The following is a 12,733-nucleotide window of genomic DNA, read 5'->3' as shown; positions in this document are numbered from 1 at the left end:
AGGAATTTGGACGTGAGCAACTTGTGTACGAATATTCAGGCTTGTACAGCATATTCAGGGTGATGGACGAATAACAGTGGAAGAAATAGTAGCTGGAGGCATATTCTGAAACCACTCTGTCGGGTACAGCTGTTCTTGGCTACCTATTTCTCTCGTGGGATTAGGAACAGGAGGATACTAGTCAGTATACAAGAAAGGGACCCTCCAACCTTATTTTAACCTTTTTTTTTTTCCAAACGATAACAAATTTTATAACCGGATAGAAAAGGTCAAGAGATAAATTCCTGCAAGGGTAGCATACTGGGTTTGGTGGGGGGTCTTCATCTCTTAGCAGCGGCCGGCCTACTGACTTGCCCTTGTGGGGTTGCCATCCCACATCGGTTCTGGGGGGATTGGGTTGGGTAGTTATAAGTCTCCTGGGAGGCCTCCAAAAGTTGCCGGCTTTTGGAGGTTCTTCTGGGATTTAGGTTTGTAAAAGTCGTAACTCTAACTTCGGTTAGAAAAGGTCAAGAGAGAGTAGAAATTACAGAGTTGGAGCAACAGCTCTTACATCATTTTTGGCTAAACTAGTAAGCCAAATTGGAAAGGAATCCTTCCAACTGATTTCGTCATGCAAGCTTGTGGCAAATTTTGCCAGCTTATGAGACACACGATTGTCCTACCTATTGACAAAAGAGAAGTGACAAGTATCAAAACCTTGGCTTAAAACCAAAACATCATTTAAAACCAAAACCTTATTTTAACTCATTCGTAGGTTTTTCTGCTTTTGTTTGTACACAAATTGAGTTCTGCTGCCATAGCCCAATAAATGTCTGATTTTATTGGGTCTTTCGGTTCAGTCTTGAGAGTTTAGCCGTGGCTGCTGGATACAGGCAACTAGCAAGAAGGGTCTTTAGGACCAAGACTTTTTTGCTTTGACAATTGCACGAGTCTGTCTAATATGTAAATTACAGACTAATCCACAGTAATCAGCATTTGGCTTAGTTCATCAATTCTCAGACTGAATGAGCAACAATAGGACTTGCAGTTTTAGGTAAACTGCATGGTAGAACCATTTTGGGTCCCTGTCATAAGGGTGAGGGTGTCAATGAGAAAATACCATTATTGTGTAATCATATTTTCTCCACAGGAAAAATCACCGAATTTACTACAATCACTGATGTTCAGAATTTACTAGACTACAGAATCAAATAATGTTTACAAAACTGCCATTTGATCAATCTTTCAAATGAAATGAAGAATTGCATTCTAGATGCACTGCTCTATTTGCTCATAGCACGAGAGCAGTAAGCAAGAAATCTTAACCATCTGATAAAATCTGTTGGCGAACATCCTAAGTTAGATTTACTGCCCGAACACACTCTCTTTCAAGTCAAAATCAGCATGTGTCTTCAACTTCTTCGCAAGGCAAGAACCCCAAAAGAATATACCACTGCTGAGGCCACAATAGATACACCCAGAAAGATACAGATGGTAGTGGCGCAGACATACAGGTACCTGGAGAAGCAAGATGAGTCATTCAATTACAACAGCATGCAAGATAATGAAATGTAGAGTAGTGGACCATAACTAATTTACAAACTCTCTTTCCATCTATCAAATCTAGAGCATTCTAAGATCGCAATTTTTCAGTTATCGTATCCTGCTTTGATGTACTCGTTAAGTTTATGATATCTCAGGAACCAAGAGATTATTAATGGAATACATTAAGACCTTAGCTAGCTAAAACAGTTGGAGAAATTAAGCTCAGAGGATAAGCTCGCTAAAGAAATGACGACTTTCACCCAAAACGGGGGAAAAAGGCATGCGAACAAGAATTCTATCATTCCATGACTAATCAAGAAGTCCACTTGGAAATATTTTAGATGAGCTAGCCTTTTGCCCTTTTTCTCTGTGCATGTGGACCCATTAGATGCTATCAATTTGATTAGTGCGGTGAATGCTTCGAAATTACAATTTGTGCTTATTGAAAGCAATGGACTCCAGCAAGTGGCACAAGACCCTTAGAATTTCTGTGGAAGAACTGTGTGGCGTTCAGATTCTGGAAGAGAATCTGGGATTGAATTGATGAAGACATTTATTTTGCACAAAGAAAGGGATGTTAGGGAACTGGAAAATCATGATTCTGATTTTTTTGGGCAACTATCCATCTGGTTAATCCGCCTATGATTAGAACGACATTGAGCTTTAGAACAAAATTGAGCTTCTTTCCTTCTGTGCAGATGCATGTTGTCAGATGCCATTCATTCTTTTTTATAAACAGTAAAGAAATCTGAAGCATAACAAGATCATTTGTTTCTTGGGACACAGCAAAATTCTTTCCAACTGCCAGAGCTCAATCTACAGTTAGGGTGGGGAACGTGGTCTAGGTATACTGCATAGGCATTATTGGCTCAGTATGACTTACTTTGGAGAAAAGACGCTCCAAATGAAGAGATGATTTCTCATTAGTAGCAAGACGACGGTGTATGCAATCAGCAACATGGAATTTATACCCAGCGGAACTAGACAAGGAAAGCTGAGATTCCTCTTTAGCAGATCTCCAATATCTACTTCCTTGGCTTCTATGTCACCACCTATGTCCTTCACAGATATATATAGCACCATGCTAAGAAGAGCAAATATCGGGGAAGCATATGTGATCATGAACATTAAGATGCCAGAAAGTAAGGTGGACTGGCTTGAGACACCCTGTCAATATTGAAATCAATGTCACTGAAGATGTAGCCAAAAAAAAAAAGTTAAAAAACCTCAGAGACTAATAGAATAACTTTAGGCATCAGCATGAAATCAAAAAGCTTTTCAGGGGAGAAGAAGTACAGTAAAAGCACCAGCAACATCAATTGTAGCGAGATTGTTGGTGTTACCAAGACCAAAATGGCCCGCCATTCCCAAATAGTATAGTGCAGCCACCTGAATGTTCAAAAAATATTCAATTAATTGCACATCTAACATCAGTTTCATTTAATATCAACAAGGAACCGTTAAGCAGTGCTTCAGCTAAATGTATAGAAATACACGGTGATGTTATTTCAACAAACTACAGAAAACAAACCAAAATTCCTTAGCTGCATTGTTGCAGGTTCATACTTTTCAAGACAATTAACTTTAAACTCATGCCAACTCTTTTACTACTTTCATGATTGTTGATAGGGGGTGGGTAGAAGTAAGAAAATTGGGCAGAAACTTTGGCATCATGACTCACCTCAATAAACTGGGCATCACCATCAGAAGAATACCACATGGTAGCAAGGATTTGAATGAATAGTAACAATAAAGGCATTGAATTCACAGGTTGTTGCAGCAACAGCTGCAGAAGACACCAGCTGAATATGAAACTCCAGCCAGTTATAAAGGTAGAATCTTTCATCCCTTGAAGCAAGAGATTCCTTCTAAATTCAGAAGAGATATCACGGCATAAGGTGAAATCATTTACTGGGCTATTAGAATTCTGTAAAAGCATAAACATTGGTACAGAAACAACAGTCCCAAGTGTAGAAATGCCCAAAATTGCATAGAATCTTTGAACCATTTTGGTGGCACCAAAACCAGTTGTCCCTAATGTGCTACCTTGATGTATAATCATAAGGTACACAATCATCAAAGATGGGCACAAATTGATCATAAGTATCACCACAGCAAAAGTTCTCTTTGATCGTAACGAAAAAAGAAGAGTAAAAATATTTGCACTGATAAGTAAGACACCAGATGTCAGCTGCAGCGCATTTGTATAACCGCTTCCTGCCTGCTCAAGCCATTTTGCCATATCAGGAAGATGAGCCCAATTGACACCACCTTGATGCCAGCCTCTTAAAATTCTTCCAGAAACAAGAACTACAATAACAGAAAAAATTTGAAGAAGACCTCTTTCCCTTTGTTCCTTAATTACAGTTGAAGAGTTTTGCAGTACCCCAAATCCTAATGTGATGGACTGCAGAGTTTTTCGGAGTAACACCAAAAAAATTGAAGATGTCAGAAAATGCCATATATATTGTTCTTCTTCTACCATCGAACTAGATCCCATACTTAGCATAAGGATACAAATTATAGCCAGTGTAAAAGTCTTATCCAACTGCCACGCGTGAGAATGAAGCTCCCTTTCCTTGATATAGGTTTCACGGATAAGGAAGAAAAGAAGGCCCATTATTATTGAACAAGACACGAGCATGGCTGCAAATCCACAAGCAAGTAGACTGAGAGGTCTCTGTAAGGATGAAAGACAACATGTTAGTCCTAAAAATCATTGAAGAAGTGAAGGAGAGAACTGAACGTTCAGCAATTTACTATTGCTCTCTCTCTCTCTCTCTCCGCACCCATTTGGCTGCACTGATTGGTATACCTACAATCCTAATTACAACCAAAATGTTTGTTGGAGCATAATGGCTATGACTATTCAACTTTCACCTAGAACATCAACTCAAGTCAACAGGTAAACCATCCTATGGAACAATAGTATTTATTCCTAGACTTACGTCAGTTGCTCTGCGAGATAGCCATTGGCCTGCTGTTTTCAGAAATTCACGGTAAGCCAAAAAGGTACTACCGTATTCATCTCCCCCAGGTGAACTGGAAAAAAGAATTATGTAATTAAGCAGTAGTTCAGCATTTTACAGAGATGTGAAAATCCATCACCTAAAGGCTTACTCAGATCTCATGGATTTGTGGACAGTTGCCGCATGTAAATATAGACAACAAAACATCTCCTCTACAGTGCTATAGTCTTGTCTGATCTCAGATCCATTACCATCTCTATGGACATTGCATTTGGAAATTTCACACTCTAAACCAGGCAATTGAGCCTGAAGTAATTGGAGCAACTGCCAGGCATTTAACTCCATTAGCCTCAGCCGTTCATCATCTGCAATATTACAGAACCATGTTACCAAATGAAATACAGCACACCCAGAACAAGAAAAAGATTAGCTTGAACTTTCAAAGCATGTAAATCCATTTGCATATGCTGTCTATTGAGACGAGGAAATGAAACTTCTCAAATCATCACCACTCTACTTATCCTAGTCAGTCCAGGAAATTCATACAATGTAAAGAAGTACCTAGGCCAGGCAACCGATAGAAGTTCAGAAAATTGGCATCCTACTCGAATAAGAATAAACCAAAACAATGTAAAGATTTTCACACTGACACACAGCACTGCATGCACCAACCCACGTGCTTCTTGTAGAATTTGCAGCTTTCCAGATTATAAAACATACGTTAATGTAACTTGACAAGGCTGTACTCTACATGCTTTTAGCAAACAGTAAGTACTTTCCAACATAAGAGGCAAAAATCCCACTGACAAGGCTGTAAAATTTGCAGAATTTACAAAATCCCACGTGCTTCTTGTAGAATTTGCAGTTTTCCAGATTGTAAAACATATGTTAATGTAACTTGACAAGGCTTTACTCTACATGCTTTTAGCAAACAGTAAGTACTTTCCAACATAAGAGGCAAAAATCCCATTGACTAATTTCATTTGGTGTATTTGGCATAGATTATTTCTACCATAGCACTCTGAACGGCTATGTTAACCATTTGTACATTTTGTGCTACTTGAGTTAATTAGATGTTTATAGAACAGTTAAATTGCAGGCACTTCTTCAAACAGAAACCTGTTGATCTTTCAATCCAATGTCATTATTAGACTTTAAAAGCAAACATCTGATCCAGTAGCTTTCCAACAGAAATGGAAGAAAAATTTGACATGGTTAAACCTGTCAATAACTTGAAAACTTCCACCATAACGATGCCAACATTGTTCTTTGGTATTGGGACTCCATAAAGTAGAGCTAATGTTGGAGCAATGTCAACCTGTCTTACAAGAAAACAAAACAAAGATTGAGGGACCACAGAAACAATAATAAGACATACACACGCACATACTTCACTACCCACTGAAATTATATAAAATACAAATATAGCCAAAAGGATGCTCTGACAGAATACAGGCATATGTTCACAAATCTGACAAATTGTTGTCTCTTCAGTTGCTATTCCCTTGTAGGATTACAGTCAATCCACAATCATCCTTGTCCCAGATGAGGAAGATATACACTTCTAAACTGAATTATATTTATCATGTGACAGCTACATATGTTTGCTGTCTTTGATTGCAAGCAAGACATAGGCCACCATGCAACTCTATCTCTTGTTATGTCGTTTCACCAATATGGATCATCATTCCTTTTTGTGTTACAACATTTGTTTGAAAAACTGAGACAGAAAATGGTGCTTCATTTGGCGCTCACCATTTACATTGCTCAATGATGTACTTTATAACTTGGAAATGCCAGGTAGATGGCAGAAACATTTTTCAATTGAACGAAATTGGAGAAAAAGAAAGAAAATAAGAAAGCACAGCCAAGGAATAAACCAATAGATCCTCTAAACTTTCTTCTCAAAATATAATTATATAAGTAATTTTGTTCAAGAACTGAAATTTACTTTTATATATATATATATATATATATAGAATCACTCATTATAATTTGGAAAATAACAGATTTGCTGTCCAAAAACTCCCTAATGTTCTTTCATTTAGACTACTATCTTAGCTCCCATCCTATAGCAGTCATCTAGATTCCAATAGCAAAGATAGCACTAAACCAAACATTAAAATGCATTGTGATGATTACAATGGCAGCCTTCAAAATTCAAAAGTATAACAGTATCAAACTGCTAGGTCAATCAGCCTTGGAGGCAGTTAATGTTGTCAAATGTTGCAGCCAATGCTACCCATATGAACTGTCTTTCCCAAGATGGCAAACATTTTCAAAAGAGCCTAATCTAATGCCCTGAGAGAATAACTAAATCTTGTTTGGGGCCCTTGTGATAGATGATGATAGCAAACAGCACCAAAACAAGACATGCAAACATCTAGGCATGCAGCCTATTCAGTTCAAGAGAAATTTACAACTTCGATTGGCATGATAAAGAAGAACATCAATACTAATTGATTATCCATTATAATGCAAATGGCCTACTTCAAGAAGCTTTCTCAACATATTTTGAGCACGGAATCAGGAAAAACATAAAATGCCTATATCATTTATAAACTATCTTCTCAACATATTTTGAGCATGCAAGCAGAAAAAACATAGAACGCTGTACCAAAATCCATAATGCAATTTTCTGGATGCCAAAAGTATCATTTAGAGAGAGAGATAGAGAATATACGCAATCAAATCATTCCACATAAAGAAACAACAAATCCATGAAGAACACAACAAACAAAAAAACTTCTTATCTGATTAAAATTTTAAAAAATGATAAACTGTCCTCCTTATGATTCAAAAAAACATCTCAGGGGTTGCCCCTGATTGTTTATTGAAACATGCTTGGAATATATGCCAGAATGAAGATATCGATAAAACCAAAACTAAGCCCCTTTATGTAGCAATATTTTGTGAAACATATCCATTCGTTGCTCAACCAAGCAGCTGTAAAAGGAATTTGAAAAAAAGACAAATATGAAAAGGGATAAATGACGCCCATACAGTGGAAATCTGGATAAACATCAATTGCAAGAAATATTCAGAGCCCAACCTGGTTGGCTATGTTATTGGTTGTTGAGGAATTAGTAAATTCTCCCAGCCCAATAAAGAGTGCCAAAGAGTCAATTTCCTCATAGGATGATCCCCCATGATTGCCATTTTCTGTCATGCCATGATCACTTACAACCACCTGCAATTACAAAAATCAAAAAACAAACTAAATCACAACATATTCCCAAGTACTTTTCTTAATAATGCAAGTCTATTACAAGACAAGTTAGTAGAATCATAGCTATCATCACTGCAGCTATGAAACATATTTGGTATTCCAACAATAGGCATTTTATTGAACACTCAATCTCATTAGAAACCTACTATTACCATGCAATTCTTAAAACATTGGATAAAATTACAATTTCAATACTTTATTTGATATCATACATAGTGTCATTTCTCACAGTCAAATTGCTGTCAACCTAAAGGCAATCTCTTAAAAGTTGAATGCAAGGATTATTGAGATCAAATAACTCCATCCCAGAAACAAACTCAAACACCTTAAAAAGTTAATGAAGTAAATCTTAAACAGAGGAGTCCACTGGATTGTTATAATTCGCAAGCATAACAGCCCATGTATATCCAAATTAAAATAAGATATTAAAAGTAAAAGTCAAATAATGTCTAAGCAACAGGAATTAGACTAGAAACCCACTTCCCAAGAAACTCTATCAGAGGAATGAGCGCGGTAACAACAATAGGATACCAGCACTACCATTAGAATGAAGCAGCACCAACCAGAAGTGTCCTTCCTTGATTGTATTTTTGACTTTTTAGAGTAGTCAAATCAATCATTTTAATCACTTCATCCATCTCCTTGAGTTTTGGTCCCATCAACAAACTGAAATCATCAGGTGATTGACATCAATGGATAAGGCTAGATCTTCTTCACTGAAATAACAGCAAAAGAAGCACAAACCTACCTATTGCGACCTCCAATGTGTCCAACATGATCCAAACCAAGAAAATGAAGAATCTGCATAGTAAGCACCAAAAAAGGGGATCCAAGCACATAGTTTAGACCTAATTGTAAAGAAAAGGGGATCCCAGCACATAGTTTAGACCTAAATAAGAATCATAAAATTGTAAAGAAAAAGGGGCAGGGAACAAAGGAGTAAAAGCCAAACTGCTTCACCAAGGTAGGCATTCAGCCAGAAAGTAAAGGCTCAACCTTTCCGCAAACATTCACAGACACTGAATCATCATATAGGCTATGGATGCATACAAACTCTAGCTAGTACCGTAATAAACATCCAAATATGAACTATTAAGCAAATACCAGAAGATTCCAGTCTGTCCTGTTGAGCTCAACATTCAGATGGCGAGAAACATTGTGATCCACTTGCACAGTGTCTTTAACCTGCATCAAGAATATCAGAACCAAATAAAATAGTGCTCAGAGAGGAGCATGCTAAAGGAACTATCATACACCCTGCTTCCAAAAAATGGAGTTTTCCTATTGAAGAAGATTGTTACTGCAAACCATGCAAAAAAAAGTTTACTGTCTTCTAGGCGTGTCAAAATCTTGTTGGCTCCCCTATTAATTTTCTGATTTCATGCTGCAGACAAAAATTATATACGTTTAAGTTTTACAAGCATTTATTTTCAGCTTCTCTTTCCCCTCTGTTTTTCTGACTTCTGAATTTTATTGTATCAATATCAGATGCAGATCTGCTTCAAAATATTAAGTTGTTTCTTCACTTACTTTTTCTATTCTAATAGGAAATGATTTTATCCAACTAGCTCAGAGGGTAGAAAAGTTCCCATCTATAGACCAAAGAAAATAAAGATGCCTCTTATGAGGAGGCAGAAGCACTCAATGTGTATTTTGCACACATTCCTTTGAAGCAAAGCAACTATTTTCTAAGTTCACGTAACTGAAACTAAGTAAGAAACTAGCAAGAAATAGCTCACAGTTTTGCACACTCAATGCCTTTGTAGTTTTTGACTAGAAGCCAAAGCTGAAGCTAGTAATTTTCTTGATTTTTTGTTTTTTCTAGTTTTGTTTGAATTAATGTATGCAGTATAATGTTTACAAGTTTGAACAACACAGGAATCAAGCAACAGATCAGAGACATTATACAGAGAGTACTCTATTCACAAGAAAAAAGCTTACAAATGACAGATATTAGCCTATAGAATATTTTCTCAGAGTAATTGTTACAAGGATGTTTATGTTTCTCAGTAATATCTGCTATGATTGCATAAAAAAACAAGATAAACAAAACTTTCCCTCAGCATTGCACATTAACAAAAAGTATTTCTTGCAGAGTTCCTACTTTAGTGGAACAGCTCTTGCAAAATATGTAATTCCATTGCCACTTCACTTGTTATTCCTCTGATACAAGGAATAGCACAAAACAGAATTTCCAATATGTTCAGTAATTAAAATGCATTTAGACAAAGTGTTAAATCTATAAAATCTTCACCTCATTGTTCTGGTGAATACAAGTTGAACATTCTAGAAAGGTACTATATTAAAGGCAGTCAACCAAAAGTGCATGTGTAAATCAAAATACAGATACCAGAAAGGCAGAAAAACTAAAACATAATGAAGTAAAATGCTTTAAATTGTGAAAGCAAAAGAGGCTCACAAAGAAACTGCTAACACCGTCATGCCTTGTGAACATCCCAGGAAACAGCTTAAGCCATGTGTCATCACCCAGCATTACCATTTTCCAGCCAATTCTAGAAAATTGTTCTGAAAAAGAGATGGACGAAAATTGCAAAAGTTGCTAAAACACTCATATAATTAGTGAGTTCACTTTAGCAAGGATAACCACTGACCAATAAGATTATCATCTAGAAAGGCTTGTGTGTTGAAATTGAGAGCAACATCCAGATATCCTCCAATTGCACCAGAAACCATGGCCTACTATACACAAAAGCAGGACTAAGAACAGTCAGACCACACAAATAGCAGCTTCAAATTTCACCAAAATAACCAGTTTACAAACCTTCAAGCGAGGCATTGTCACGGTAGGAGGAGCAGCCCTAGCATGGTATCCAATTGCCTTTCCCTTAGCCAATAATGATTGTGTATATGGCATAGCTTCCATATAAACCTTAGGAGGAGGCTTGCCATCCTTCCCAAGCACAAACTCAGCTGGCAGACCATCAATGACCTAGAACAAACATCACAACAAACAGGGTTCTCCCTTACGAAACTAATTCAGCAGAAGCAATTTTTACACAAATTGAGCAGCGTACCATTAGTATTAGCCGGTCAAACAAAGGCGGTACACCAGATAGTTGCTGTAAAGGAAGACAAAAATAACCCACTTTGCATGAAGACATAAACTTTAATAGCTAAAATGAGAAGAAAATATATAGCAAAAATTAAGTGAGTATTTTCTTTTCCATATTCCAGTGTGCTGTAAATGATGAATAGACTTAATAACAATTAGTTTCTCTTTTCACCAGGGTCCCAAAAAAGCTTTCAACAATTATCATCCTAACCAACAATGAAGCACATTACCAGTCTTAAGCTACTAAATATCCCAATTGCAACAAATTTGAAAATCCAAATTTAAAAGAAAAAAAAAAGAGAGTAAAGAACAGGGTAAACAGTGGTAGTCACCTGATATAGAGATTTAAGCTGACGAGGAGGTAAAGTTGTACTAGCATTTCTATCATCACTTGAATCGAACCCAGGTGGATAAAAACTCTCCAAACCACTGAAATTTTCGTTAAAAGAAAAGATGTAAACAAACAAGAATAAAAATGAAAAGGGACAATCCTTGATACAGGATGAAGAACAGAACTAAAATGAATCAAGCGGGAAAACTGGAAGGTTACCTGGCCCCTGAGAGAGTGGTTTTTACTGGGAAGAAGCCTATAACGAAGAGAAATAATCCAGTAATTTGCATTACAACTGCTAATATTGTCAATATTGTTAATCTTTTACATGTTAAGGAAGAAGAAGATGAAGAAGAGCCCATCATTTTACTTGACGAGAGAGAATCTAATCCAGCTTGTTTCAAGATTTTTCGCAAAGAATCGGAGTGGGAATAAAGGGAAGGAATGTATAGGCAAGGTAAAACCCCAGAAGCAAGGAGCACAAGATCAAGGAAGGGGTTTATGGAATTTAATTCAAAACGAGAACAATAAAGAAGAAATTTTTTTTTTAAAAGGCACTGCAATGTATTTAGGAAAAGAATTTTAAAAAGGTAAATATGTATGAATTTCCCTTATCGGATTTTTTTAAAGAAAAATAGGAACTTTAAGCTATTATTGGCAAAAAAAAATGGTGGATATGTCATTGAAACTTGGGCTACTTGCAACTTGGAGTTAAATTAGCAATTGTTGATAATTGAGGTTTAAAAAATACATTGTTTTATTCTTAGAAACTATATAATAGCTCATAGACAGGAAAAATACTACTTCATTGCAAAGTTATTAATAATATTTTTTTCTCCTTAGCAAATTACTAAAGCTTCTTGCCAATTAAAAGGCTAGATCAATTTCTAAGTTACTAATTTTCTTCCTTTAAAGTCAATCTTCATTTTTTTTAATCTTGTAAACTGTGATATGTCTATAATCAAATTTTTTTTTTAAAAAAAAATCTTCTACACTTTTAATTTTGTAAATCAAAATTCATTTCTATCTGAATATTGCCATTCTAGTTCATAGCACTCTTTGCAATAAAGAAAATAACAATTAGAGAGAGCCTTTGAATTAATACTTCAACTTAGAATACCTTAAAGTCTGAAAATAGCCTACTTTTTTTTATTTTTCTTAAACGGTGAAACTAACCTACTTATTAAATTACAAAACTTATTATTAGGGTTAAGAGACGTACATTTTTGTGGCCATATGCCTAGTAAAGTACCAAAAGCTGAATAGTCTAGGAAATAAAGTGTACTTGTTTTGTTTGGACAGAACATTTTTAATTAGGCATGTAGTCGAAAATTTTAATCACTTAATTGCTAAGTTTCGGAAATACTTAAACATTATGTTTGTAATCAAATAGCTGTTGACCATTAGATTTTAGGGTTTTGTGAGTTTGTTTAGGTAATTGCGTGAACTAAAAATCAATTCCATCTGTGTGACAAGAAGTACTTAACTTGATTAAATATCTTTAAAATGTGGAAGATCATGTCTATAAATGTTCTTAAATTTATGAATTTTGCGGTTTATTGGTTTTAATAATTTTGAAACTATTTAATTATATCATCAGATGAGGA

The 12,733-nt window shown here is 35.9% G+C and overlaps 1 protein-coding gene across 4 annotated transcripts; it reads right to left on the bottom strand.

The window, feature by feature from the left end:
• Positions 1–1,070: 1,070 nt before the first annotated feature.
• On the bottom strand, positions 1,071–11,758 carry LOC113700952 (uncharacterized). Of its 4 annotated transcripts, XM_027221379.2 has the most exons (17): positions 11,346–11,752; positions 11,128–11,224; positions 10,758–10,802; positions 10,505–10,672; positions 10,335–10,419; positions 10,142–10,248; positions 8,827–8,907; positions 8,471–8,523; positions 8,286–8,388; positions 7,546–7,683; positions 5,715–5,811; positions 4,645–4,858; positions 4,473–4,566; positions 3,206–4,204; positions 2,821–2,913; positions 2,408–2,691; positions 1,071–1,497 (listed from the first exon to the last, which is right to left on the bottom strand). In XM_027221379.2, exons 1-17 carry the CDS (start codon positions 11,489–11,491, stop codon positions 1,392–1,394), a joined length of 2,910 nt encoding a protein of 969 aa, XP_027077180.1. In that variant the 5' UTR covers positions 11,492–11,752; the 3' UTR covers positions 1,071–1,391. The 4 variants fall into 4 exon arrangements, with proteins under 4 accessions (XP_027077180.1, XP_027077181.1, XP_071915768.1 ...); XM_072059667.1 differs by lacking the exon at positions 1,071–1,497 and having other exon boundaries at positions 2,531–2,691; positions 2,832–2,913; positions 11,346–11,758; XM_072059668.1 differs by lacking the exon at positions 1,071–1,497 and having other exon boundaries at positions 2,531–2,715; positions 11,346–11,757.
• Positions 11,759–12,733: the final 975 nt, after the last annotated feature.

Source organism: Coffea arabica, chromosome 7e (genome assembly GCF_036785885.1).
Source record: "Coffea arabica cultivar ET-39 chromosome 7e, Coffea Arabica ET-39 HiFi, whole genome shotgun sequence".
Taxonomy (NCBI): domain Eukaryota; kingdom Viridiplantae; phylum Streptophyta; class Magnoliopsida; order Gentianales; family Rubiaceae; genus Coffea; species Coffea arabica.
The sequence above is the reverse complement of the archived record's forward strand: the minus strand, read 5'-3'. Positions and strand labels throughout refer to the sequence as shown.